General features: G+C 50.3%; 1 protein-coding gene across 1 annotated transcript; it reads right to left on the bottom strand.

Moving 5' to 3' along the window:
- Positions 1 to 291: 291 nt before the first annotated feature.
- On the bottom strand, positions 292 to 22,044 carry LOC308528700 (pancreatic lipase-related protein 2-like; the record flags this gene model as incomplete). The annotated part of the gene is made up of 13 exons (XM_081104448.1): positions 292 to 355; positions 2,456 to 2,623; positions 3,744 to 3,855; positions 7,222 to 7,351; positions 7,812 to 7,930; positions 11,416 to 11,535; positions 13,041 to 13,160; positions 14,053 to 14,164; positions 14,860 to 14,994; positions 17,046 to 17,171; positions 18,854 to 19,008; positions 21,729 to 21,777; positions 21,937 to 22,044. The coding sequence occupies 13 exons, from the start codon at positions 22,042 to 22,044 to the stop codon at positions 292 to 294; spliced, it is 1,518 nt and encodes a 505-aa protein (XP_080960574.1).
- Between the last annotated feature and the right edge of the window lie 5,744 nt (positions 22,045 to 27,788).

The following is a 27,788-nucleotide window of genomic DNA, read 5'->3' as shown; positions in this document are numbered from 1 at the left end:
CAATGTCAACCCGAGGGCATTAAACATTTATTACCACAAAGATACAAGAGAGCACCACATTTTTTAAGAATATAATTTATTGATTTTTTTTGCAGAGTGGAAGGGAGAAGGATAGAGAGTCAGAAACACTGATCAGCTGCCTCCTGCTACTGGCGACTTTCCCACAACCAACTACTGGAGATGTGTCCACAACCAAGGTACATGCCACCAGAATCAAACTTGGGACCCTTCAGTCTGCAGGCCGACACTCTATCCATGAGCCAAACCAATTAGGGCAAGGGCACCACATTTTTAACAAGGGAGAAGGGACTGTAACTGGTGTTCTTTCACGGTGTCGCCACTGCAAAATTGATACCTGTGGAGGAGAACATGTTCAGTGTGAGGCTTGGCAGCTTGGAGAAATGTCACCTCAGGTGAGTACACAGTGTTTAGCCAAACCCTGGAGTTCAGACCTTTTGATTGAAAGGCTCAGCTACACCATTCAGAGTTCAGGTGGTTATTACTAAGCAAAACCACTTAAAGAACACCCTCACCTCCCCTGGCCTTTTAACAAGCTGAAAGTGAATCAGCTGTGTCAACCACAGATTTTCAAAACATGAGGCTTTGGGTGGGCTTGGCAATGAATTTGGGGATTGGGGTGTCCCACCTTCCAAGAGGGGACTTTCCCTAGAGTTCAGAACCTGGGGGGGTTCTTCATATATTGCTTCTGGGAAGGGAAAATGTGGCAGCCACTTTGGGAAACAGTCTGGCAGTTCTTCTAAAGGTTAAACATAGTAGTTACCACATAACCTAGCAATTCCGCCCCTAGGTATGTACCCAAGTGAAATGAAAACATATGTTCACACAAAAACTTGTACATAAATGTTCACAGCAGCATTATTCATAATAGCTCCAAAGTGGTAACATGCCTGATGTCCATCCACTGCTGAATGGAAAAATAAAAGGTGGTATATCCATATAAGAGAATATTATTTGGCAGTAAAAAGGAATAAAGAACTGATACATGTCACAACATGGATGAACCTTGAACATATTATGCTACATGAAAAAATCCAGTCACAAAGGACTATGAATATTGTCTTTTATATGAAATGTCCAGAATAGGAACATCTATTGAAATAGAAAGCAGGTTGCCCAGGGCTGGAGAAAAGGGGTGGGAGGTTATAGGATGATGGCTGATATGTGGGGGTTTTTTTCGGAAGGGTGATGAAATGTTCTAAAATTGACCTTGCAAATGATTCCACAACTCTGCACATATACTAAAAATCACTGAAGTATATACTTTAAATGGGTGAATACAGGCTATGAAAATTATATCTCCATAGAGATGTTGGGGGGGAAAGACCACGGAGGGAGGTCACTCCTGAAGAGGGTGAAGCCCGTCCAGATGGGGCAACAACCCAGCCATGAGATGCAGGAGACCTGGCCGCCTCCTTTCCTGTGGGCGTCTTTGCTAAAGATGAGCCTCCCTCAGAGCTCAGCTTCAGAATGTGGCTGGATTGGAGGTCAGAGGACTGGGGTCCAAGTCCTGGTCGTACCTCAGGCTCAAGCTCTGCTCTTGAATAAACAAAGTACTGACATAGCTCCAGTGACCTCTGACCCTTCCAGTACCACGCCCAGGAATTTGGACTATGACCATGTACTGTCAGCACAGCTAAGTCATGCAGCTGAGCAAGGTCTTCCTATATGTTTTTGAAAATAGTTTGCAAATACTCTTCCCTCTAGCGTTCCTGGGTGGCCATAGACACGTTATGTGACTCTGCGAACCCCACTCTTCTCACCTAACATGAAAGCAGTTGAGAGGTGATCTCTGAGTTTCCTTCAGACGCTGACATCTGTTGTTTTGTATCATCCTCTTTTAAGGTCGCCTTTTTTCTTGCCATATTGTAAACACTGTAATGTTCTCTCCCTACTCTCACCAGTAAGATTCCATCCTCTCAGCAAGAGAAGAGCTTGCCACTGGGAGCTAGATCCTCACACAGTCTGTATTCCTCTCAGGCCTCAGTCTCCACACAAAACAATTTGTATGAATAAATGCACCCAATGGAAATAAACCCGAGATTTCCTACAGCTACGGCCTGGGTGCTTTCCTTCTTGTTTGAGATAAAATGGAGTCTCTATTGGCCTGTTTCTTGAACCCATGCTTTACAATTGATGTCTTGCTCTGGCAAAGTTGAATTTGTCTTAAGAAAAACAATAATTGATTTTTCCAAGTAAATCAGAAGGATAGATGGAAAGATGCAGAGTTGAGAGGAATAGTTGGGTAGATGAATGGCTGCATGGATAAGTGCATAGGTCAGGGTTAAGTGGATGGAGAGAAAGGGGTGAAGGAATAGGTGGGTAGAAGAATATGTAGGTAGATGGGTGAGTGATTGAATGTATGCATGTATGTTTGCAGAGATAGATTGATAAGGAAATACAGAAACAAGACTTAGGTGCAATGAAAGATACTCACTTAGTTCCATATTCTCCACTTTGCACTGTGATTTTCGAAGCCCCCAGTTTGTACCGGAACATATTTAGCCAACGTTTGTCCCAGAGGAATTTAACCTTCTGGATTTTTCCAACGTTGATGTCCACATCAATGTCACGCACATGTTGTGCATCAGGTTTGAGGGATCCTCTGCAAACATAGACATAAAGTATTCTATCAGCTGGATAAATGAATTCTAGGGTGTGAGCACCTTCTTGTTACTCCAAACAATGGCTGCTGCTATTGGCTTTCTGCAATTCCCTTCACTGCCTCCATACACATCCAGGGTCACTAAAAAAAAACTTATCTGTGAAGAACACACCTTTAGAATAATAGTGGACTCTAGATGTCCACTGTCTTGATTGGTACCTATAGGGAAGTCAACTACTTGGGGCAGCCAATTGACTCTTTAATTTCATGAAGGACTCGTTATCTTTGTTTATAGATGCATGTGCTTCAGCTGGGGTCATCTGTGGGCATCTCATATGTAGCATAATGTAGTCAAAGAACTTTAACTTAACATGAATATTATTCTGCAAACTTAGTGCAAACACAGAATCTAATTTTACAGCACAGTTACCCTACACATTTTTACCAAGAGCCTCACATACTCACAAAGCTAGGTGCTGAAGCTACCATCACAACAGGAAGCTAGCTTCAGGCTTCACGTGGAACACAGCACGAGTTGGGGATGGAGTGTGTGTGTGGGATGGGAAGGAGTTGCCATATAAATGTGCCTTGTTTAAGGAGAACATGATATTCATAAAACTTAAGGAGGGCCTGGCTGGTGTGGGTCAATGGTAGAGTGTGGACTCATGAACCAGGAGGTCACAGTTCAATTCCTGGTCAGGGCACATGCCCAAGTTGTGAGTTCTATCCTCCGTAGGGGGTGTGCATGAGGTAGCTGATCACTGATTCTGTCTCATCATTAATGTTTCTTTCTCTCTCTTCCCCTCCCATCCCTTCTCTGAAATAAAATTTTTTAAAAAATTAGAAATAAAACAACAATAACCCCATAATTTAAGCAGGAAGGAAGCAGTGATTGGCAATCCAGAAGGAGTCAGCCTTTAATATCGTGAGTGCTTCCTCTCTGGGCCTCCCTCTTCTCCTATGGGGTGATTGAATTAGATGCTAAGAGACATTCTTCAACTCTGACATTCTAGGATTCAAAGGTTCTGTATAGCTAGCTGTATGTAGAAGTTTACATCCAATCTTGTATTAATAATTTATTAGGTAACGTATGGTCATTTCGCTATACTATCAAACTTACTTGAAAATTTCATATTGCTTTGAGTTTCCATTGCTTCCATATAAAGCAATCATGATGGACCCACTCATTTCCTTTTTTCCAGCCAGTGTGACTGATACCTTGTATCTCCAACCTGTGCAAAGAAAAGATACTATCAGTTCAATGAACTCATCTTGTTGGAAAACAAAATGACCCATGGGAGCATTCTTGTTCCAAGCTCTGAATCCCCCATGAGTGGGAGGTAAGGACGAGTGTAACGAATGGTTTCCTTCAATGCAGTTGGGGTCCCAGGAATTCTGATGCTAGGTGGGGTGAGGGACTCAGGGGGAAGTACATATTGCAGTTCAGCATAATCTCTTCCCAACCCAGCCAGGTGTGTGTTCCGATGGGAGGGAGGCTGGTTACTATACCCAGGTACCCAGGTGCCCACCATTGACTGTACCAGAAAGACCACTGGGAGAGGGACACTTCTGGGCTCCAACATTTGGATAAATGACTTACTGTTGTTTTATTTGTTTTTATTTTTGTTATTTTCCCATGCCATGGACATGTTCTCAGTGGGAAAATAACACAGATAATTATTTAAAAATGAGTAAACCCTTTCTCAGCGCTCTGTCCACCTGCCCTCCATCTCAGGGTCTTCCCAGTCTGGTGTGTAGACTTAACCAAGCCCAGCGGGGTGATTTGCTGCCCGGGGACAATTGGCATTGTCTGGAGATGTTCTTGATTGTCCCACCCAGGGAATGGGGTGCGTGGGTGCAGGGCTCCTGGCATCTCGCTGGTAGAGGCCACGGATTTGCTAACCACACTGCAATGCACAGGAGAGCGGCCCAGTAACAAGTGATCCATCCCGGATTCCAGCAGAGCTGAGGTTGGGATACTCTGACCGAGAGCTCTCTAGGAGCATTTACACACACACATATGACTGTATAAAACGTTAGGCTCTTGCCTGTATGGTATGGCTCAATGGGACAGGGTTGACCCATGAATCAGGCAATTTCTGGTCATGGCACAAGCCCGAGTTTCGGGCTTTATCCCCAGTAGGGGGTCTGATGGTGGCAGCCAATCAATGATTCTCTCTCCTTATTGATGTTTCTATTTTTTCATGTCTCTCCCTTCCTCTTTGAAATTAATAAAAATATATGTAAAAATATATGGTCTTTTTCCCCTTCCGTAAAGAGTAGGCACTGCTCTATTCTCTCCATCCATCACCAGGCCAGACTGAGTCACTGCCCTTCCCTGTCCTGTCCTGTGCTCCATAAGGTTGGCCTCACCAGGGGTTTTTGCTCCTGGCTTTCCCTTGGGTTCAGCCCATCAGAGGCTTGCAAGGAGGCCAGCGGCAGGAGGAGGGAGATGAGGTGCTTGCTCCCCTGCAGCCTCCTTGCTCTAGTACCAGGTTCTGGCAGTAGCTGCCTTCACCCCATTCCTGGCGCCCCGCAGCCACTAGATTCTGGGCCCCTCAGCATCCCTCGTTTGTTCTTTCAACCCTGTCCCCTCCTCCAAAAGCGGGCCCTCCAGTGAGGTCTCCATTTGAAGCACTTGAATGAGCTCTGTCTTCTGCAGAGACCCTGACTGGAACAGGATATATTCCGTGATGGTTTGCTATTTGCCTTTTTACTTAATATGCCTTAGAGGTTTTCTAGATCCTTCCTTGGATGGTTACATACAGGATGTGGTTGTTTAACAAGTGGTGGATATCTAGCTTTCTCCACCACTTGTTAAACAACCACATCCTGTATGTAACCATTCGAGGAAGGATCAGCATTTATTTTGGTACTAAAATCAATGCTGCAGTGAACATCCTTGAATACTTTCTCCCGCACACATGCAAGCATATTGCTAAGGTGCATTCTGACTTAAAGGAATATGCTTGTAAGCTTTATAGATACTCCCAACTGCTATTGTGTATGCTAAGTGTCATCTTGCATGAAATACCCTCTGTAAACAGTGTTTTGTGAAGTGCTGCATAAATGTTTTTCAATGTAAAACTCCCTTGGAAAATAAATGCTCTTCTTTTCAGCCATCATGTAATCCTATATAATAAAAGAGAAACAGGTAAATTGACAATTGCTCTGCTATGCTCACCAGCCAATCAGGAGTGAGCGTGCAAATTAACTCAACAAAGATGGTGAGTTAATTTGCATACACAGGCGCCTGGCAGAGAGCAGAGTGGGAGAGCCAGCAGCTTTGGGGGACGTGGCTCCCTCAGTCGCTCCCCCCAAGCCTCCTGGCAGAGAGCAGAGTGGGAGAGCCGGAGGCTTGGATCCATACCCCTTCAACCGCCAGACAGAGAGCAGAGCTGGAGAGCCAGCGGAGAAGAGTGGAGTGGCTTGGAGGACTTCCCCAAGCCACCAGAGGGAGAGCAGAGAGGGAGGGCTGGCGGCTTGGAGGACTTGGCAGAGTGGGAGGCCGTGGGACAGAGAGCGCAGGGAGCACCAGGAATTCTGGGAATAGTAGTTCTGATGGCAGACGGATCTCCTAGACACTAGAGAAAAGTGAGCCTGGAGCGAGTTACTGTTGCGGTGGGGAATGGAGGGAAAGCAAAGGTGAGAGACATAAGTAAAATCAGAGTGTCTAGGATAAATTAAAGGGAAGCTATCCTAAAACTTCCAGGAAATCTCCACCAATGAAGCAAAGAAAAAAAAATGCCTCTATTATTCTGTGAGCAACAAACCAAACTGACTTGGGGTCTCAGACAATTCGCTCATATGATTGAAAAGACAGACAGAAATTCCAAGATTGGAGAGAGTTCCTCTGAGGGCTCCTAGATTGGAGAGGGTGCAGGTCAGGCTGAGGAACCCACCCCCGCCCCAACCCCGTGAACAAATATTCATGCACTGAGACCTTAGTATTAATTATAATAAACAAATATTGATGCTTTTACTATCTTCTTTTTAAGTGAGAAGCTGGGCAAAATAACACCAAAAAACACAGCATGCTCACATGTGTGTAAACAGGGGGACTAGCATGGTGGGTAATCAGGTGGTGCCTTTGCCCCATCATGCCTTCTGCTAATGCAGTGGTTCTCAACCTTCTGGCCCTTTAAATACAGTTCCTCATGTTGTGACCCAACCGTAAAATTAATTCCGTTGCTACTTCATAACTGTAATGTTGCTACTGTTATGAATCATAATGTAAATATCTGATATGCAGGATGGTCTTAGGCGACCCCTGTGAAAGGTTCATTCGACCGCCAAAGGGGTCGCAACCCACAGGTTGAGAACTGCTGTGTTAATGGATCCGTCCTTCCTGCCACAGGGTGGGGTGGACATGTGACCAGCCTGGGCCATTCTCGGTCGACCTACTCCACTGGTCAGGATTATTGGTTAAAGGGATGAACGTGAGAGGCAAGACAAATGCCATTCTACCATCCTTCCATCATCATTTAAGCTGGCTGGTGTTGAGTTTCTATCCATTGCTACCAAGGGTCCTAACTAACAAGGTTGATACACCTTTTAAAATCATTTGCAGCTTTTAAATGGGTACAATGGAAACTTACGAGTAAAGTTACCACTCTCTCCTGTGTTCAGGAAAAACGTTTGTCCCACGGCGCTGGTGTTCCCCTGAAATTGGTCAGCATAGTGCCCCATTTTGGGGCATCCTGTGACTGGACAAGGAAAACAGCCATTCTAGTGGAAAAACAAAAATTCGTCTGTGAGTGGTAGGCCTTTCACTCATTCACTGACTCAACTGATCAATTCATCTTCCCATCCATCCATCCATCCATCCCTCCTTCCTTCCCTCCTTCTATCATCCACTCATCCATCTAATCATCTTCCTATTCATCTGTCCATCTACCCTCCATCCATTGATTAATGCATCCATCTCACCTATGCCGTCCAGGCATCCTTTGAGAATTTTTCAGAATGAAAAGTTGGGGATCTAGGGAAGGCCCCCCCAGTCAGGTCTGGGCCATCTGCCGCCTGCCCACCCCGCTCCCCGGAGGAAGAAGGCTCTGCGAGACTCGGCGTTACCAGCACCTCCTCTTACTCATCATGGAGTTACATCTCTGCTCTGTTCCAAGCCACAGGGACAGAACCAACAACCACAGAGCCACCCCACCCTCCCCAGGCCCCTAGGGAGACCCACCTCCTGAAACTCCTCGTAGGAGGCACACGGGTAGCCCAGGAAGCCATCGGGGTTGAGGATGCTGCTGGAGTAGTACTTGTAGCTTCTCAGGTGATTGCAGGCTACAAAGTCTCGGGTTCCTGAGGAAGCAAAAGCCACGGGAGCTCACAGGAGACTCTCACTTTTGAAGCTTGAATGTTCTGATCTGAATAAGCAGGCCCCTCCTCATTTCATAGAGGGGAGTCAGCATTCCCAAATGCCTGGGTCACAATTCCAAATTCCTGTCATTGACTTTGACATACTGTGGGGCAAGTAGTTAATGATCAACATTTACAGCACATAGAGGTGGTATCTGGGGGCTTCTTTAGTCCTGGGGTTTGTCTCTGGTATCTTTCCACTCCTCCCCCTCCCCGCCCCCCACGTGACTGTGTGCTGAGCAGGACCTACTCAGGGCTGGGCACCTGCTGAGGAGGGACGAGTTCTAACAAGGACATGTGTCCAATCCTCCAGGGGCCAAGCATCTGACAGAAGTGAAGGATGAGGGCTGGGGGTCTTGGGGAGAGTGAGAAAAATATATACAGAAAGGAGAGACAGAGAGAGGTGGCGGGAAGAGAAAGAGGGAGAGAGAGAGGTTTCAGGGAAGAGAGAGAGGGAGAGAGAGAGGCAATAGCTTTCCAAAGGAATCTTACACCATCACCCAGTTGTTGAATGTTAAGGCCCAGATTGCTTGGTCTTCTGATTTTTCATGAGAAACCTGCATCGTGACTTTGACATGACAATGTTCCATGCTTACATGACAGCAGTGCATTCCCTCTTTAAAATCGGTCCCTGTGAAGGCCGACAACCGGCTACTGTGGGCAGGGTTTGGCCAGAGGGCCCCAGTTTGAGAACCAGGGACCATACCTGCCTGGCCTGTCCCAGGAATGCAGCTTTTCTGTGCCCATGGACCCAGACTGAGAAAATCCTCCTCCTTGGAAAGCCTGAGGTCAAAGCAGTGGAGACCAAGGTCCCCTGGGCCCTAGGCCACTGTGTCACTGCATTTTATCTTCCGCCCTTTTCTTTAAACCCAAGTCTTCTTTTTTAAAAAAAAATATATTTTATTGATTTTTTGCAGAGAAGAAGGGAGAGGGATAGAGAGTCAGAAACATCGATGAGAGAGAAACATCGATCAGCTGCCTCCTGCACACCCTCCACTGGGGATGTGCCCGCAACCAAGGTTCGTCCCCTTGACCAGAATCGAACCTGGGACCCTTCAGTCCGCAAGCCAACGCTCTATCCACTGAGCCAAACCGGTTACGGCCCAAGTCTTCTTATTTTGTTTTTTTCATTTCTCCAGCTCCTTTGTACAAAACCTCCCATGGCATGATGCACGTTGACCACAGACATACCTGGGGACCACTTCTGGGAGGTCTGGGGTCCTCTTTGTGCTGGTGGATTAGCTCTGCCTGCCCCAGGGCCCAGTGGCTACTGCACCAACAGTCATCACCAGACAACACAACCTGTTTCCCCCTTCATTTTTTCTTTCACCGAGAATTGCTGCCCTGGGATCCATAACAGAGGGGCAAGTGGATTTAGTTGTTCCTCCAGCCCAGCGCCTGGGTGACTGGGAGCCCACACAATAGACGCACATCCTCTGGGCTTGTTCACTGTGAATTGCCTCTTTCATTAAAGCTGGGCTCCTTGCTATTATGTGGGCCCTGCTGGTGGCTTCTGGGAGGAGCAGCCTCATTGTGACTCAGTGTTACACAAGCAGGTCTTCCCTGGAGTTACCTGGTGCTGGGCAGAGCGCTCAAAGGCTCCATTGGCTGATGGTGGATGTTGGCTACTGCTTTATTGACTCTACTCATTCACATTAAGCACATGGAATATTCAATGCCACAGAAGGCCTCTCTGCTCAGTGGAGTGGGCTGTACTGAGCGCCTGCTCTGAGCCAGCCCTGAGCAGGGTACTGGGGTGTCTGGAATGCCCGGGAATCTCCCAGCGGAGACAAATAAACACTAAAATGAAATGAAGGCAGACTCAAAGCCTCCATGTGCAGGGGGGAGATGAAGCCTGGTCTCCAGGGAGAGGCAACAGGAGAAGAGCAGAGGCCAGACAAGGACAGGTGATGGAGGTGGTGCATAAATCACCTAATCCTAGGGGGACTGAGCCTGTCTCTCATGTAAACGCAGACCTCATGGGGACGAAAAAGGGGCCACATACTAAACCCGACAAACTCAGGGGAGGCCTGCATGGTGGCCTTACAAACTCAGAGGCCGAAAGTAACCACGTGGGGTGGCTGAACGTAAAAATTCCTAATTAAAAGCTGGTCATGGAGGGTAGTCCTGTCCCAGGCCTAGAGCTTCTTTGACAAAGGTTAATCTTTTCTTTTTTTTTTTAATCCTCACCCAAGGATATGTTCATTGATTTTAGAGAGAGTGGAAGGGAGAGAGAGAAATATCGATGTGAGAGAGAAACAACAATCAGTTGCCTCCCATATGCGCCTTATCCAGAAATCAAACTCAAAACCGTTTTGGTATCTAGGACAAAGCTCCAACCAACTGAGCCATCTGGCCAGGGTGATAAGGAACCTTTACCTTAGGTGAAACTGTTTTCTTTTTGCATCTAAAAAAACGAACCTTTTAAATATCAGAGTAATCTTTTCCAGATCCCTCAGGGCACCCCCTTATAAGAAAACCAGACCCCAGAACCCCTCACTGTGACCTTGTTCCCCAAATACCACCTCTATGTGCTGTCCATGTTGATCATTAGCTCTCCTGTTCCCACCCATGTAAAAGCATGAGCCTCTATTTTACTGTTTATCCAATTCCAGAGATTTCCCGTTTTACTTTCCTCCCCCTCCCTAATCTACCACCCCTGGATTTCATGGAACCCCTATGTCTCTTCTTTTTACTCTAATGTATAAAATAAGCCACAAAACTGCCGTTCTCCGGAGCATGTTCTCAGTCTGTGGAGATTTTGCTTCCCAGCAATTGTCATCAGTTTGGCTCCAATAAACTCATAAAAATTCTCTACAGGTTTGGAATTTCTGACACTGACATGCACAAGCCTCATCCCCCCTAGACCTCCAGGCCTCCTGCTCCCTGCACGCGCTCCCCAAACCCACAGAGCGTGTCCCCACTCGGTCCTTTTACCAGCTCAGTCCCTTTCCTGTCCTAGCACCTGCCCACAGCAAAGAGCAAAAACATCAAAGCCCTCCATGTCTTTGTGGGCGCCCTTCAAGGAGCAAGCAGTGTAAGCAGCTGGGGTGGGGGTGGGCACAGCTAGAACTGGTATTTGCCAACATGCCCGTCCACCTCAGGCCTCAGCATCCTGATGAGGGGGACAACACAGGCGGCAGACTCAAGGGTCCCAGGTTCAACTGGGTATGAGGTTAGGACTTTGCAGCCAGAAATTGAACTTTAATATAAGGTGGCCTTGGGCAAATTTGATAACTGTTCAGACCCAGTTTCTTCAGCTGTAAACTGGGGATAAGCAGAGTAATTCCCTCATGGCGCTGTGACAATGCCGGGGACAGAATGAGCATGCAGTACATGGAGGCAAATTCAGTGCTACCAGGGCCCAGCCATGCATCCTGCCTTCTCCCCAGGGAGGGCACTGCCCTCTTGTTTGCTAATGCACGTACCTTCCCAAATTCCATTTATGTCAATGATGGAAGAAAGGATATTTTTCTGACATCCGGGCATTTCCTTTCCTCCGTTTGGATAGAAATCCAGATGGCCCACCTTCTGGCTCATTCCAAAACCTGAAACATGGAAAACAGCGGTAAGCAGGGAGGGAAGGGGGCCTGCGACAAGGTCATGGCCTTAGAGAGCGTCCGACCCCTTCAGACCAGAGCGAGAGTCTTATTGTCGAACTGTCCCCTCAGCACAGCCACCCCACCAGGCTTTGCAGATCCCTCTCCTAGATGAGCCCGTAGCAAGATAAGGAAGGAGGAGTGAGCAGAGGCAGTGAGCATGCCAACATGTGTATTTTCATGTGTGTCTATCTGTCTGTTTGTCCTGGGGAAGCTGTGAACAATACCAATATCTCCTGATACCATTTTGCATCATAGACACCTATCAGGACTGGTGCAATTCCCGATCCCTGGTTGCCTCCCCGCCTCCCCAGGTCGCGCACATGGCAGGGCCGTTCCGGGGTTTGGGGTGCCGCCCCGGGTCGGGTTGCACACGGATGCACGTCGCCCTGCGACACAGATAGCAGGCCCGATGGCTGCAGGGCAGGGGGGATGGCACTGTCCCACCCTGCCTGCAGTATGCAAGTTAGCTGCCATCTTTGTTGACGGTTAATTTGCATATTGTGCTGATTAGCGAATGGGAGGCATAGTGAAGGTATGCTCAATTACCATGTTTGTCTACTATTAGATAGGATACCCTTTGTAGGCATGTTTCATGAGGGGTTACATAAGAAAATACTGAGGGAAAAAAATTGCGTTTATGTAATATTAATTTTTTACATTAATTTATTTATTTTAAATTTTCATTTCTTTAAACTAACAACAACTCACCCATTTTATTTTAGAAGCATTAAATAAAGGAATATATTTCATTTCCAACAACACACACTATAACCAAAATTTCCACAAAATAAGTGGGCAAAATATTCAAAAATTAACATTGCATTTTGCAAGTACAGGTCAAGCATCCTATACAATAAAACCCTAATATTCAAAATGACCGAAAAGCGGAATGACTACTCGCTATGATATGCACTTACAGCCAGGGGGCAGACGCTCAATGCAGGAGCTGCCCCCCTGGTGGTGAGTGCACTCCCACAGGGTGAGCACCATTCAGCCAGAAGCCGGGCTCACAGCTGCCAAGCTTGAGGGAGCCTCTCCCGCCTCCATGGGAGGTAGCACTGAGGAGCAGGGAGCCTGGCTTCTGGCTGGTGAGCACAGCAGTGCTGGCAGAAGCCTCTCCCGCCTCTGCAGCAACACTAAGGACCCTCAACACCTACCCGACCCCCCACTACCCCCGCCCCACCAGTGCAGGAATGGATAGTGGAGATAGGGAAGGTCACAGGGTTTGAGGACTGAGCAACAGCCTTCCATAGGCTACACCAGTGTGTGTCTGACCTGCCTGGGGCCACAGGCTGATACCACTGGCGCTGGGCTGGCAATTTGTAGCTGACACCCACTTTGACTGGTTGGCATCCAAGCTATTACTGTAGTTAACCACGTTGAATACCACCCCTGGACCTACTCTTACCAGTTATAGCCCTGGCCACCAAGAGGTGGAGTGAGGAACTCACCTAGGTTAGGGACTATGGGTGAGGTATCTGTGTGAATCACATCCACAAACATGGCGTCCGACGGGTCCAGCCGCACCTCCTCGGGCGTGCCCTGGAAGCATGGCTGTGCAGGATCCAGTCCTGAAAGGGGGAGGTGGACAGTGACAAACCAGGTTCCAACCCTTGGACCCACAATATCCATGCGGCTTTCTGCCTGAAGCAGGGGCTGTGCCCAGCTCATCTTCAAAGAGAAGCAGAAGGTGGGAGGAGCATGGCCCACAGACTCAGTGACCTATATTCTAGCCCAGGTTCTGCTCAAGGTCAAAGGCATGTCTTCCCTGAGCTTCCTTTTCCTCATCTGGAAAGTGGGAATAACAGCACCCTTCCTTATGTGGCTATTGTGAAAGCCCCACACAAAGGTATAAGAGAAAGAACTTTGCAATCTGAGTCTCTGTAAACATAATCTATGAATCCCCCATCCTTCCCCCAATGCCTAGCACACAGCCCTGGGCAATGGAGACAGCATCACACTGTGTGCACAGTGACATACACGGGACTCAGCGGTGTCTGTGTCTAAGTCTTGTGTGACCTTCATTTGCCTAGTGATTCATTCATTCATTCTTATTATATACCATGTGCTTCCTGTGATAGGTCTCAGCTACTTTCATTTTCTGCCTGTAGCTGGCACTGCCACAACAATTAATATTTGTGGAACTGATGAATTTATATTAAAAAACCATTTCACTGTTCAAAAATCTGCCGTACTCTAGCAATAATAATCCAGAAGTCATGAGTTGAATGTGCTAGTTCTATTTTTCTTTTTTAATAAACGTGTTTTTATTTACAATCCTTTCTTTTTGGAATTCACATGAAAATATATGGGCAATTATTTTTTAAATTTAAGTCTGGCAGCACCTAAAATCAGTGCACCTGGTGGACCAGTGGGGGCGCCCTTGGCCATGAGAAGTGTGTGTGTCTGGGCTTCCATCACCCTACATGCCTACCCCTGTCACTCCAGACCCCCACCCCTTACCTGTGATCCTGCCCACGGAGCCCCCCAACCTCCTGCCCGCCTCGCCAGCTGCATGCGCGCCCAGGCTGTGGCCAATGAGGTGCACGTTCTCCAAGCTGTAGCCCATCTTGGTCTGTGGAAGAATGGCGGGTCAGGACCTCCAGGCCCAGTGGAGACGCCCTGGCTTGGGGAAGGGGATGGGGACAGGTCTCAGGAGCAATGACCTGGCTCCTGGACCTCCTAGGCCAGTGTCACCCGACCCTGGGCCAGCGCAGTCTCCAGAGACCCCAGTCCCAGTGTGCAGGCTGGGGCGTCAGGAGTGAGGGGGGAAGACAGTGCGGACCAGCAGCCTCTGTGTCCACTGCAGGTGGCCTGGGGAGCCTGAACGGGCGCTGCCTGCTCCATCCACACCCACCCCGGCCTCCCTCCCCTCCCGCAGGGCCTGGGCCTGCCTGGAGAGCCTGGGTAGTGTGCCCAGCTCTGGGTGCTCAGGAATACACCTTCCAGAAGGCGGTAAGGGGCGTTCCCCATTCTGAGAAAGAAGACCCATCTTCTGGGCTGAGCATTCCCAGAACAGCTTCCAAGGACTGGTTATTTCAAAAGGGGAAACCGAGGCCCAAAGTGGTTCCTTAGGCCCAGGTGCCACTAGGGATCTTCAGGACACGCCAGGAGGGGAGGGCTACAGTTTCATTTTAGGAAACCCCCCTCTGTGTGTCCAGGCTTCCAGGCCCAGCCCCTGTGCACCGGTCCCCAGGCTGCCTCTGGGCCCACGGGGTCTGCCTGCCCCCTCGGGGCCCTCCCCACAGGATGGGGCTCAGGAGGATTTACCGACAGCTCTTGTATTAAGAACGCTATCTCAGCTCCCACGACTCGAATGTTGTGGACGGCTTGGTTGTAATCTGTCCTGGCCCCACCCATCCAGTCCACGCAGATGCAGTTCACCTTCTCCACCTTAAACATTCTCTAGGTGAGAAAAAACAAGAGGGAGAATTCAAAATATTAACAGGCACAGGCCGCACACTCCAGAGACAGGAATTCACAGCCACCAAGCATCTCATTTGTGTCAGAGTTTTCATATTCCTCCCACTTTTCCTAATCCTCACCACTTCACCAGGAACTCAGTACCTGATCCCCACTTCACAGATGAGAAATCTGAGGCCTGGAATGGAGTAAGTGACTGGCCTAAGGTCTCCCAGGTGGTTACTGACACAGCCAGGCAGAAACAGGATCGCTGACTACATCAGGGCTTAGCCCACTGTTATGGGAGGTCCAGATCCACCTGCTCATATAAATCAAGTTTTATTGGGAACAGCCACACCCCCTTGTTTACATTCTCTCCCTCTGCTTTGGAGCAACAACAGGGTTGAGGGAAACCATATGACCTGCAAATGCTAAACTATTTACTCCCCAGTCCTTTACGGGAAGTTGGCTGCCACTTGCACTAAGTTCGCTGCCACTGTACTGGGTGCTGAAGCCACGGGAGGGCTGCCCTTATGTTCCCAACAATGCGTAGGGGGAGCTAGAAGGTATTAACAGACAGGGTGACATGTAGATGGAGGAGCTACAACTCTGCCCACATGTGCATCTTTTATATTATGTGGTGTGGCCGCCACGTGCTGCCCAAGCTCAGACTGGTCCCGTGATGGGACCAAATAACTGTCAGAAAGAGCCACTGCAGAGCCTGTGTTCACTGGAGGATGGCCTGGACTACCCTGGGGAGTGAGGCAGGGAGGAGTGGCCTGGAGGCCACGGCATCGGGATGGACATGTCCCCTGACTCTCACAGCTCCACGTTCACATGGCGTCCTTCTGGGACTTGGGGACACGTGTGAACGCCCAAACCACCAGAGGAGCAGCACACCCTTGGGAAGAAGCTGCCTGAGGTCTCCCCAGTGCAGACTAAGCGGAAAGCCATGCCCCTGGGCACCTTTAAAGACTAAAGCTACAGACACAAGGTTGTGGTATTTTATAGACAGGAGACCTGGCTTTGCATTCCCACCTCTGGATTCTACTCTGGGCAAGTGTTGAACTTTTCCTGCCTTAATTTCCTCATCTGTAAAATGGGAAAAATAACTCTACCTTTCAGCCCTGACCGGTTTGGCTCGGTGGATAGAGCATCGGCCTGCAGACTCAAGGGTCCCAGGTTCGATTTCAGTCAAGGGCATGTACCTTGGTTGTGGGCACATCCCCAGTAGGGAGTGTGCAGGAGGCAGCTGATCAATGTTTCTCTCTCATTGATGTTTCTAACTCTCTATCCCTCTCCCTTCCTCCCTGTAAAAAAAATCAATAAAATATATTTAAAAAAATAACCATACCTTTCTCACAACATTGCTTGTGGGGGACGGGGGGCGGTCAAATGAGACAAAGACTGTGAAATAATGATCACAATGTCGGGCTCAGAGGAAGTGCTCAGAAAATGGATGTTATGAATAATGATTCATCACTAACATTCCTGATGCCTTCAGAACTGCGCCATCCAATACTGTGGCCACTGGCCCCGGGTGGCTATTTACAATGAATGAAAATCCATACAATTTAACAGTCAAGTCTTGGTCAACTCCCCCCATTTCAGGTCCTGTCTGAGCAGAGGGGAGCAGTGGCTCCTGGTTGGGACATAACGCCATGGAGCCTTTCCGCCCTCACAGAGAGCTCTGTGGGACAGCATGGTTTCAGGGGCCACGTTTATGTGGGTTTCTAATGTCACACGGGGGCTTTACATAAACCACCTGAGACCAATGCCAGGGAATTTTATGACGCCTCCGATTCTGGGGCGTTTTGATTGGGCTCTGGGTCTCTTTGGTCTCCAGAAGAGAGGACAGGCTAGAGGTCTGTGGGTCGGGAAAACTTGACAGTGGACGCTCCAGAGGAACCAGGGTATCCTCAGAGTTTTGAGGAAGGAGCATCTGTTCCTGGACGGTCTGCGTTCCCAGTCTCAGGGGCAGTGACCTGGAAAGTGTTTGAAGCTGGGTGCTGGGTGCTGGTCTCAGCAGGGAGTGGCCGGGGGCAGGGCCCTACCTGGCACATGTCCGTCAGCCATCTCTCCTCCCCCTTGTCTATGAGGCCATGGATGATGAAGCGCGTCTTGCGGTCCAGTTGGAAGTTTGAAGCCTTCACGGTGTCCAGGTCCGTGGAGGAGATCCGCTGGTTAAAGTGGAAAAGGTGAATTGGGACGTTGGCCTTTCCAAGCCAATGGCCCGTGAGAGCCAGTTCCAGGGAGACTGGGTCACGGGATCAGCTCCCACGAAGTTGGGTGGGGCTAGAACAGGAGTTCCTGCCCTGGGCTTTAGGACAGGATTCACAAGGTCCACGTTCATGGACTTCCTAGCATTTCTGTTAATTATGAAATTGGGCAACAAGCCACCGTCGTTGTAACAGCACTCTGTCACCAATGGGAGTCACAGGTATTTTCATGTCACAGGACAGTGGTCGCAGATATCTTAAAAATCAGTTATTCTCATTACTATTTGTAGTGCCCATAGTAAGACCAACCCGCGGATCTTGTTATTTAGTGAGATAATAATAAAGCAGCATATATATGACTGGGACATATATTTATCATTTCAAATGTTCTCATAACTGTTTTCAATATAATTGGTTTCCTTTGTAATTCAATGTGTTTTATTTCGCATTTAAATACATCATCCTGAGAAGGGACCCCTCGGCTTCCCCAGATGGTGGAAGATGTTTCTAGAACAGAAAGAGTGAAGGACCACAGGCCAGAAGCACCAAAACGAGGGTAGATGTGGCTCAGTGGAGCCACGAAGGGCACCTCAAGCTTGTAGCACTTAAGAACTGATGCCTACTTGCCAGGGGCCCCTTCACCAGCCCCCTGGGCACCATGCCTGAGGAAGGATCAGAAATGAAAACAGCCCAACCACCAAGTCCAAGCGGACTCCCAGCTGGGGGCTCTAAGCGGGAGTTTGTCAGCAAAAATCCCACTGCAGCCGGCCTCAGGGATGGATGGCCAGTCACCTGCTTTCCAAAATGTCAGGGGTGGAGCTGTGAGCAGCTGAGCTCTGAGCACATTCTTCCTGGTCAATTCTAAGCACCTGGAAGAGCCTGTCCTGCCTCCACCCGCAGGCCTTCTGGGGACTGGAGGTCACTCCCAGGGTCCTTTTTGCTTTTGTGGTTAGATGCCCCTACCACTCTGGCCAGAGTGGCTCCATGGTTAGAGCATTGGCCCATGCACCGAAGGGTCATGGTTTGATTCCCGGTCAAAGGCTTGCACCTGGGTGGCAGGTTTGATCCCAAGCCCCAGTTGGGGCTCATATGGGAGGCAACCATTCAATGTGTCTCTCTCACATCAGTGTATCAATTTCTCTCTCTCTCTCTCTCTCTCTCTCTCCCTCTCTCCTTCCATCCCTCCCTTCCCATCTCTAAAAAGCAATGGAAAAAATGTCCTCTGATGAGGATTAACAACAACAACTCCCTCTCCCACACTGTCTTCTGGCTCATCAGGAAGGACTGACACCCCCACCCTCATTCCCTGAGCGGCTTCTCTCCTCCTACCCCCAGTGCAGGAGAAGATGGACACACCAGGCCTGGATTCCCCATAAATGCTGCTCCTACCCGCTTCCTCCCAGGATCGGGGGTCAGTGCCAGGAAGGCCTGTGCACAGTGTGTGGAATGTTGGTGTTTCTGGGCCCGGCACCCATAGACCTCATCAGGGGTTCCCGATCCTGAGAGCAAAGGTGGCTGCCAGTAGAGAGGGAGCATCGCCCCGACCTTCCCACGCCCCTGCCTTTCCCTTAGAGAACCGCGTGCAGACGCCAGTGTGGGCGCCCGAATCCACCCGCCCTGCAGTCCCGCCAGGCCCCTCTTACTTGGAAATTGTTGGGATTCTCATTTGTGTAGAGAAGAAACCGGGTGTCCACGTCCTTGGGGGACCAGGGGAATAGCTTCAGGGGCCGCTGTACAATCCCTCCCCATGGCTTGTTATCTGGGAAGCAGCCGAAAGGTTCATAGCAGACCTCCTTTCCTGGGGCAGAGAGAGCAGCACACGGGACACTGTGAGTTCAGAAAAGGAGCGACCTCGCTTCAGCTACACTGGAGGCGTTTCAGGGTGCAGCCTGGGGTGGCGAGGCCAATGCTGGGCTCCACCTGCTGTCAGTGCTCCCCAAATGCCACGGAGACAAGAACCGCCTGTGCACACTCCTAGCACCTCTCTGGGCGATTCTAATTCACAGGAAGGGAGCGGGGCACCGGAAGCGCTTGTTTCATGCTGTTTTCACCCTGATCATCAGGCCAGAGGGGGACTGGCTGAGCTTCCTGGCAACCTTCTGCCTTAAAACTACCTCTTCCAGGAGAGCCCCAGACGGCCCTTTACATGCCATCACATGGCATCAGGTATGACAGCGCCTGCGATTCTGTAGCGCAGAGATGCTGCTGGGTGGATCCTGACGCTGGCGCCACACCCAGCACAGCAGCCCATCCTGGGTACGGTCCAATCCCCTTGTCTTCATGTCACCCCTTGACGCACATTGTCCCCCAATTATTCTCTGTCATTTCAGGTTTTCCCTGTTGTTCTCAGAAAAGGTACATTTCTTAAGGCCAGGGATGACTAAGTTTTGCATCATTCTGTATACAGTAGGGGCTCAATAAATACCACTGATCATCCAAATAACCACGTCCAAATCTGAGGGTCTTTCCTCTAGTCCAGTGGTCGGCAAACTCATTAGTCAACAGAGCCAAATATCAACAGTACAATGATTGAAATTTCTTTTGAGAGCCAAATTTTTTAAACTTAAACTATATAGGTAGGTACATTGTTATTAACTTAATTACGGTACTCCTAAGCTGGCCTTTGCTAAAAACGTCCTCAATCTGAGGGGTTGACCTCAGCAAATGTACCCCCACTTCTTCTAATGCCACTTCTTCAAAATAGACTCACCCAGGCCAAAAACCCACTTCTGCCAATGGGCCACGAAGTTTCAATCGTACTGTACATGCGCGCCCACACGTGGTACTTTGTGGAATAGCCACACTCAAGGGGCCAAAGAGCTGCATGTGGCTTGTGAGCCGTGGTTTGCCGATCACTGCTCTAATCTACAGCACAAGCATTTTTACAGAGAGTGCCCACTGAGGGCGCATGCTCAAATCCAGAGGATTTCAATGGGTCTTCTCCCTTAGGCTTCCTCAACTCTGAAGCTAATGGTACCAGAGGTTGGACATTCACCCAAAAACTGATAATAGTCTTCAATTTTTACCACCTGAAGCAAGAGTAGACTGTTTACACTGTGCCGGATACCACACTACCGCTTCACCAGCATTATTCCCTTTAAGCCTCAAAATAGCCCATGATAAGGAATTACTTCCATTTTACAGATGGGAAAACCAAGGCACAGAGAGACAAAGTAAGCTGCCCAAAGTCACAGCCAATGGTGGGCCAGGATTTGAACTGGGGGAGTTTAATTGGGAATAAAGTTAGGCACTGAAGAGATAGAAAGACATATCAGGCACAAACCCTGCCTTGAACGAGAGGAAATCTAACAGGGAAGGAATCATGATGACCTTGACTTCCTTCCAGGAAGACAGACCAGTCCCAGAAGAAGGGCTGCTGAGACTAAAGCAAGTCTTGCTTCAGGTGGTAAATGCAGGAGCTTGAAGGCCAGGGTCGGGCACCTGGGCTGTGAGGTGGATAGTGAGTGGGAGGTGCTGGTGAGGGTGGTGGGGCTGGTGCTCTATGAAGGTGTTTTCGGGAACCCAGTGTGGGTGGCTCAGAGGCAGGAGAGCCTGGGAGAGGTGGGGGTTGGAGTGGGACAGTACAGGGGTGGTGGGTCTGAGAGGAAAGAGGCATTCTAGTCTTGGGTGACAGTGGAAATGAAGGGAAGGGTGGAGAAACGGGGGAGGGAGTGGTGCCTGAGCCTGGGCAAGTGACTGTGAGGTGTGGTGGGAGCCCCTGGTGGAGCTGCCTGGAAATTGGAGGGGGTGGGAGGGGATGGGGTGGCATGTGGAGAGCAGAGGCTGGGCAAAGGGGAAGCCACATGAAAAGGGGGAGGAGAGCGCAGGGAGTGACCTCTGTGGGATGCTCACATTTAGGGCAGGAGGAGGCAGGGGAGGAGCAAAGGAGACCAAGAGGGGCCAGAAAGGCCCAAGGAGCAGCCAGACCTGGGAGGGGGCTCTACTCTCCGGAGTCAGGTCCTGCTGCGTGACCAAGATGGAAGGGAGGCCAAGAGTGGGCTCGGTGAGGTGAGGAGGAAAGGAGGACTCGTGGTGCAGAAGGAAGGCCAGCGGGAGGGAGGCCAGAGGAAAGGCTCAGATTGGAGCTGGAGAGACAGAGGTGGCAACAGCAAGAGGAGTGATGGGGAGGGAGGGAAAGTTCTCCACGGGACACATCCATGTAGCTTAGGCTGCAGACACGTACTTATCCATGCAAGGGACTGAGGGTCTTGGGGGGCTGTCGAGAGCACCCTCTCCCAACTCCTCTGCCCAATAGCCTACCACTTTGATCACCCCATCACAGCCAGTTGCTGGAGGAAAAGGGTGGGTGGGTCCCCAGGGTCATCTGTATCCAAGATGTTGCCCTGTGTTTGCTTCAGCATCAACACTCCCCCAATGGTGGCAATTGTTGTTTTTGTTGAAATAATGATAACGCTGTTCATTATGATGATAATGATGATGAAGCCTCTAGCTGCCCCACCCAGACACCAGACCAGACATGGCCCCTTCCTCACCACAGGGATGGGACAGCACCCTCACCTCTGACGGTGGCCAGCAGGAGGAGGCCGACGATCCAGGAGGGCAGCATCTACATGAATGAAAACAGAGACAGTGGGTACCATCGCCCAACCCAGAAAGGGCAGGGGGCCTGGAGCCCAGGGAAGCCCGGTGCCTGGGTCCCATCAGGCTGTCCCTCCAGGTGGGGACCCTGAGGGTGAGGCCTCCCCACACAGGGAGGGGGCAGCACCTCTGTGGAACCCAGATACAGGATCCTTCCAGAACAGTGGCTGTTCCCTCTGGGCCATGTCCTTCTGGCTGCCCAACCCTGCCAAGCGCCCTGCCCAGGCAGAGCCATGACTTACTGTGTGACACCTGTGCTCCTCTCAGCCCCCGCGTGGCCGTGGCTTTTTATAATCAGGCTTTGTCCTTTGGACTCTTTAGAGGAAAGGACAGGAAGATAGATAAGTGTGCTTTGCACCGAGATTATCATAAACACATACAGTCAGCTCAGAGGGGAGGAGAGCTATTTAAAGTGAGATCAGAAGAAAAAAAAAACAAAACAGACTTTGGGGACAGGTGTTACATTGGAAATCAGTGGGCTAAACTGAGGACGCCTTAATCAGTAAGTCAAATTTGGAGTCTTTATTACACCAGTGGTCTCAGATGAGTTATCTCCAGAGTCTGAGCAAACTAATATGGAGGAAGCTTTCCCTTGATACCTTCCCAGTTCCTTTGTCTGCCAAATATGCAGTTTCCGGAACTTTTGCAGGCTTTACAAAGAGCCCTATGTAGTGGGAGATATTTTGCAGGAAGCTTGTAGCCTTGAGCACAGTACCATTTAGATAACTCAAAGACACCTGGCATGGCAGTAACCAGGGATGGCAGCAGAGAGGCTTACAAGGCCAGGTAATTGAGCTTCTTTTCCGTATTATTTGAGCAAGCGTCTTTACAGAACCAAGAATAGCAGAGTTAATTCATAGATCAAAGGACCATCTATGTTTAGTGGACAATTTCAAATAGCAGTTTTTGCAACATCGAGGTTGTGGGAGCAAGATGGAGTGCCTATGCTTCACAGGAAAGGACCCCATTAATCTGAATCTCCAGGTTCAGCTGCCAAAGATTGGTTTCCGAGGTGAGAAGAGGGAACACCAAGCCTCCTGTTCAGAATCCCTTCGGAAACAGGAGCCCAAGTGCGTCTTGGTGCCTGTAGGTGTTGGCAGGAATGGGGTCTGTAGGTTTGCTGTTCCCGGGAGGCACCTGGGTTTGAGGACACGTGTCTCCCCTTCTCCGGGGTTGGGCTGCGTGGAGAGCCGCCGCCAAAGGACCTGGACAGAGAACAAAAGCAAAGGCAACCCTTTGTTGGGCAAGAAAGAGTGAAACAAACACTGTTTAAAGAGATAGCTTTGTTTGGAAACCATAGTTTATTTCCAAATAATTTCTGAGCTGGGTGGACTGTACTTTCACCTGGAGATAAGGTGGAGGAGGCCCAGCCTGCCTCTTCCAGGATAGGGGATCAAGCCTGCAACCCGGGCATGTACCCTGACCTGGAATCAAAACATATCCTCCTGGTTCATAGGTCGACTCTCAACCACTGAGCCACACTGGCCAGGCAGAGTTTTTCTCTCTTGCTCACCGAATTCCAGGCGCACAGGCCGGGCTGGCCTTGTGTTAACTTTTTGAAAGTGCCCACCCCGGGGTCTTTGCATATTCTGTTTCCTCTTCCCAACACATACCATCCCCACTCTCTTCTGACCTACGTCAAAGTATCCCCCCTCCTCCAAGAAGCCTTCCTCACTGCCCAAAGTGGGACCAGGTCTGCCTTTACAATCTAATCATGTTCCCATTTTCCCTCCATGGAACATATCCCAGCTGGTAATCGTATTTCAGTGACTGTTTAGCCCTTGCCTTGGTGGGAGGGTTGTGGTGTGGATGGTCATTTCTGTGTGGCCAGAGCCTAGCACAGCCCCTGGCAGGTACCTTGATCACGGTTGTATCAGGCATTGCTGGAGGAAAGGACGGGACCTTGGAAGCTAATGACTCATGGGCTGGTGAGCTGGGTAACTTCTAGATCTCTTTTGCCTCCCCCTCCCTGACCTGTGGCCGGGAGGATGCTTCTGTGGCCTCCCTTGGCCTTGCCCTCGGCCCTGTGGTTGGGTTCAGTCAATGGGAGGCTCCTCAGGAAGCTCAGAGGGTAGGAGGAAGGGTTAGAGTATTTCTACCCAGGCTCCCTCCCATCTGTGCTGGGGTTGGGCAATGTTGCACTTCTGTCCTGAGGACTGCAGCTTCTCTCAAGCAGCTCCCTCCCATGGCCCCACCTCCTTCCATGTTCCTATGACAGCTCCCTCCCTCCCTCCGGGCTTCAGGCCACCAGGATGTCAGAGCTTCCAGCTGCTGCTGAGTCCTCTCCACCTCAGTAACAAGTCCCTTTAAGTGGGCCATCTCTTTGCCTCTGGGGCCCCTCACAGGTGCAGCTGGTCACTGGAGACCCCCTCACCCCGAGGGAGGATGTGGTTCAGAGGCTTGGGGTCCCTCTGGGGGATTAGCTAGGCTCTGGGCACCTTCCTTTCCTCACTCCATAATGAGGATGTCGGTCCTGATCAGGGAAGGGTTCAGAATTGTGTAGTTGTTGGGTTTCTGGTTTTGCAGCCCACACTAGTAGCAGCCAACCTATTCTGTGGTCTGGTTGTAGTTTTTGCCAAAGGTTTAGTACATCATCTTCAAATAGTCAGTGGGTCCCATCACCCATGCCCTCCTGGTTCCCGCCACAGATTAGTGCAGGAATCAGGGAACTGCTCACCTGAGTGGCTTTTCTTCTAGTCAACAGCCACCACCAGAGGGCAGAGCTAGAGAGGAAGGAGAGGATGTTAGTTCAATCCTTGCCATGTCCAGGTCACCAGGCCCTGTTCTACATGCCAAGGGCAGATGGTGGTCACCCCTGTCCTCCAGGGACTACCAAGGCAGATTTGTTCACTACAAGGAAAAACTTTCCAAAGCTTAGAGTCATTGGAAAATAGTTTCTCAGTGGGGTTGGATAACATTACGACTTGAGCAGAGGCAGACAGAAGGCAAGAATCAGGTGAGGGTCGATTTGAGGATCTACTTTGAAGGTCCTTTTCAAATCTGGGATCCTACAAGAAATTTTGGAAATTGAAACGTAGAGAAAAGACTTTCCCTTTCCATTCAAGCAACAGTTACCCGAGGGAGCACACCATCTGAACCCCCCTTCCCGAGGATAAGAAATCACCCAAGAGGTGACAAAATCAAAGGTAATGAGAATAAGGTGAGCAAACACATCTGGGGAGTGTAACCCCCAGGACAGGCATTGAGGGCTGAGCGTCGGAAAGGAGTTGGGTGGCCTTGGTCAAGTGGGGTCCTGGGAGGAAATGGCAGTGATCAAATCGTAGCTCTCAGAGCGGTAAATGCTCAAGAAATAGAGCGCATGTTTAGTCCCACTTTACAGCCAAGACCACCAAGGTCCAGAAAGGTTAAAGGGCTTCCTTTAAGGGCAATTGCAAGAGCAGGCTTTGGTCGTAGGGCTCCACCTCCTACTGTGCTGCTGCTCCCTCCTTTTGAAGGTCTTAGTTGATGACCTGTGTAATAGATGGAATCTAGACCACTGATGTAGGAACATTGTCCCTGCACCAAGCTGCCCCCCGAGGAGGGCTGGGCACCCCTGCCACAGTCACTAGTCTCAGGCAGTCCTGAGCCTGCCTGGTCTCTTTGGCAGGGTGGCCCAAAGCCGGCCAGTGGGGCACCAGGCTGTCTTCCATTTGCCTTCCCATGGCAGGGCCAGCTCAGCTCCCCTCTCCTTTCTGGGCATCCGAGGTTCTGAGATTCTGCCAGCTGTCTGCCTTGGGAAGAAGGGGAAGGCCAGCACCTGTGGGAAAAATCATTCACTTCCACCTGTTGGCTGGTGGCAGCAGGGTCAGGTCAGGGCCTGGGGGAGCCCTGCCAGCTGTCATAGCAGCTGTCGAGGTGGGGGGGGGGGGCGATGGGGGTAATTGGGGTCCTCCTCCTACACTGGGCCTGTTGAAAGTTTGTTTATTCCTCTGCTTCAGCAGCTCTTGTATGTGTGCCCTCCAGTCCCCTGACCTTGTCCTTGCCTTGCCCTTGCAAGGCTGCCATCACCTCTTTCTAGGTCCCTGCACCTCCCCCTTCAGGTCATCCTCCTGGCAGCTTCTTCCCAGCTTAATCCTGTGGGTGCTCCCTATGCCCTCAGATGCATGTCTCACGTGTTTGTTCAATCATTCATGTCTGTTGTTGTTGTTTTTTTTTAAAAAAAAATGTTTTTATTGATTTCAGAGAGAGGAAGGGAGGGAGAAAGAGAAAGAAGGCGAGAGAGAGAGAGAGAGAGAGAGAGAGAGAGAGAGAGAGAGAGAAACATGGATCAGCTGCCTCCTGCACACTCCCTACGGGGGATAGAGCCCACAATCCCGGGCATATGTCCTGACTGAGAATCAAACCTGTGACTTCCTGGTGCATGGGACAAGCTCAACCACTGAGCTACACTGGCAAGGCACTTATGTCTATTTTTATGAGGCTACAGCGTGCAGGGGGGGGGGGGGCGCTCTTCCAGCCTTGAGGGACGTTCTTACAACAGTGAGCAGAACATCCTCCCTCCCTGTCCTCATGCTGCTGATGGTCCATGGGGCACAGACACCGAGTGTCTACAAGTCAATACGCACCTAAACCGAAGACAGCCCCCGGAGGAGGGCCTGCCCCGGGCTATGTCATTCGGGCTTTTTCTAAAGAGAATAACTTGGGGTATCAGGTGAAGTTCAGGGGGAGTCCACGCTCCTAAACCAGGCGTGCCAAGTTGGCCACTGTTAGGGGTTGGATTATGTTTCCCCCAAAAGATATGTTGGGGGTCCTAACGCCCAGGATCTGAGAGCATGACCCTGTTTGGAGATCGGGTCGTCACGCAGGAAAGAGGAGTCGGGTTAGTCTGACTGGTGTCCTTATAAAAAGGGGAAATGTGGACACAGTGACGGGCACTCAGGGAGAACCCAGGGTGGCCACGAAGGAAGCGAGCCAGTGATGCTTCTCCCAGCCGAGGCGTGGCCAAGGTGGCAGCAGCCACCTGAAGGGGAGGTGTGGGCAGCTCTTCCCAGAGATCCGTCGGAGCCAGGCCTGCTAATTCCGGTCTCAGGCTCCCCAGCCTCCAGAACTGTGAGAGAATACGTTTTATTGTTTGAGTCATCCAGTCGGCGGCACTTTGCTATGACAGCCTGAGGTGACTAATCAGGCCACCACGTGGCCCCTGCCGGCTTCATTTCTGCCACTCCCCCTCCATACAGTCCGGTCCATGGAAGAAGGACAAGCTGTTCTGGAGTGAACCTGCTTTTCCTCTTCTGAGTGTCTGCACCTGCAATGTCCCTGCCAAGGAGTCGTCTGCCTCTCCATCTCCCCTGAGCAACCTGGCCCTGAGCTCTCCCTCCCAGGCCTGCCTCCTGCCCGCCAGGCTCAGTCCTCCACCACCGCTCCCTCTTCTCCAAACTTGCTCCTCCAGGTCCCAGAGCCGACTCTCTGCTCTCAGAGCCTGGGACCCTGGGCATGGCGTCCACAGTGTCAGTCCCAGATGCCACTCCCCATGGTTTCCCGGGCCTGAGTGAACACGTGGATGCCACACTTGCTGAAAGTTCTCACCACCCCGGGACCCTCTCATGATCCTCATTTCATTGCCCATCGACCAGGAAACAAGGGTCTTATGGCAAATGACTGCAGGAGAGAGAAACTTTGTCTGTTTCCTGGGTTAAAATGTGGATTGTCATCAAAACAAAAATGCAAAATTAATAATTTCTCAGAGACGAGTAGCCTACAACCCTGGGAGTGGAACTCCTGTTTGAATATCACTGGATACCGTATCCCAGCAGGGCTCCATGTGGGAATCACACGAAGGCCCTTAAAAGGCCTGTGCGCAGCCCTGGCCGGGGTGGCTCAGTTGGTTGAGTGTTGTCCCATGCACCGAAAGGTCACTGGTTTGATTCCCGGTCAGGGCACATACCCAGGTTGCAGGTTCAATCCCCAGCTCAGCCTCCATCCGCTGCCTCCCTGCCTCAGAGCACATGGCTACCACTGGACCTGCAGCCAAGACCCAGG

This window comes from Myotis nattereri (assembly GCF_964212035.1).
Source record: "Myotis nattereri genome assembly, chromosome: 13".
NCBI classification, from domain to species: Eukaryota; Metazoa; Chordata; class Mammalia; order Chiroptera; family Vespertilionidae; genus Myotis; species Myotis nattereri.
The sequence above is the reverse complement of the archived record's forward strand: the minus strand, read 5'-3'. Positions and strand labels throughout refer to the sequence as shown.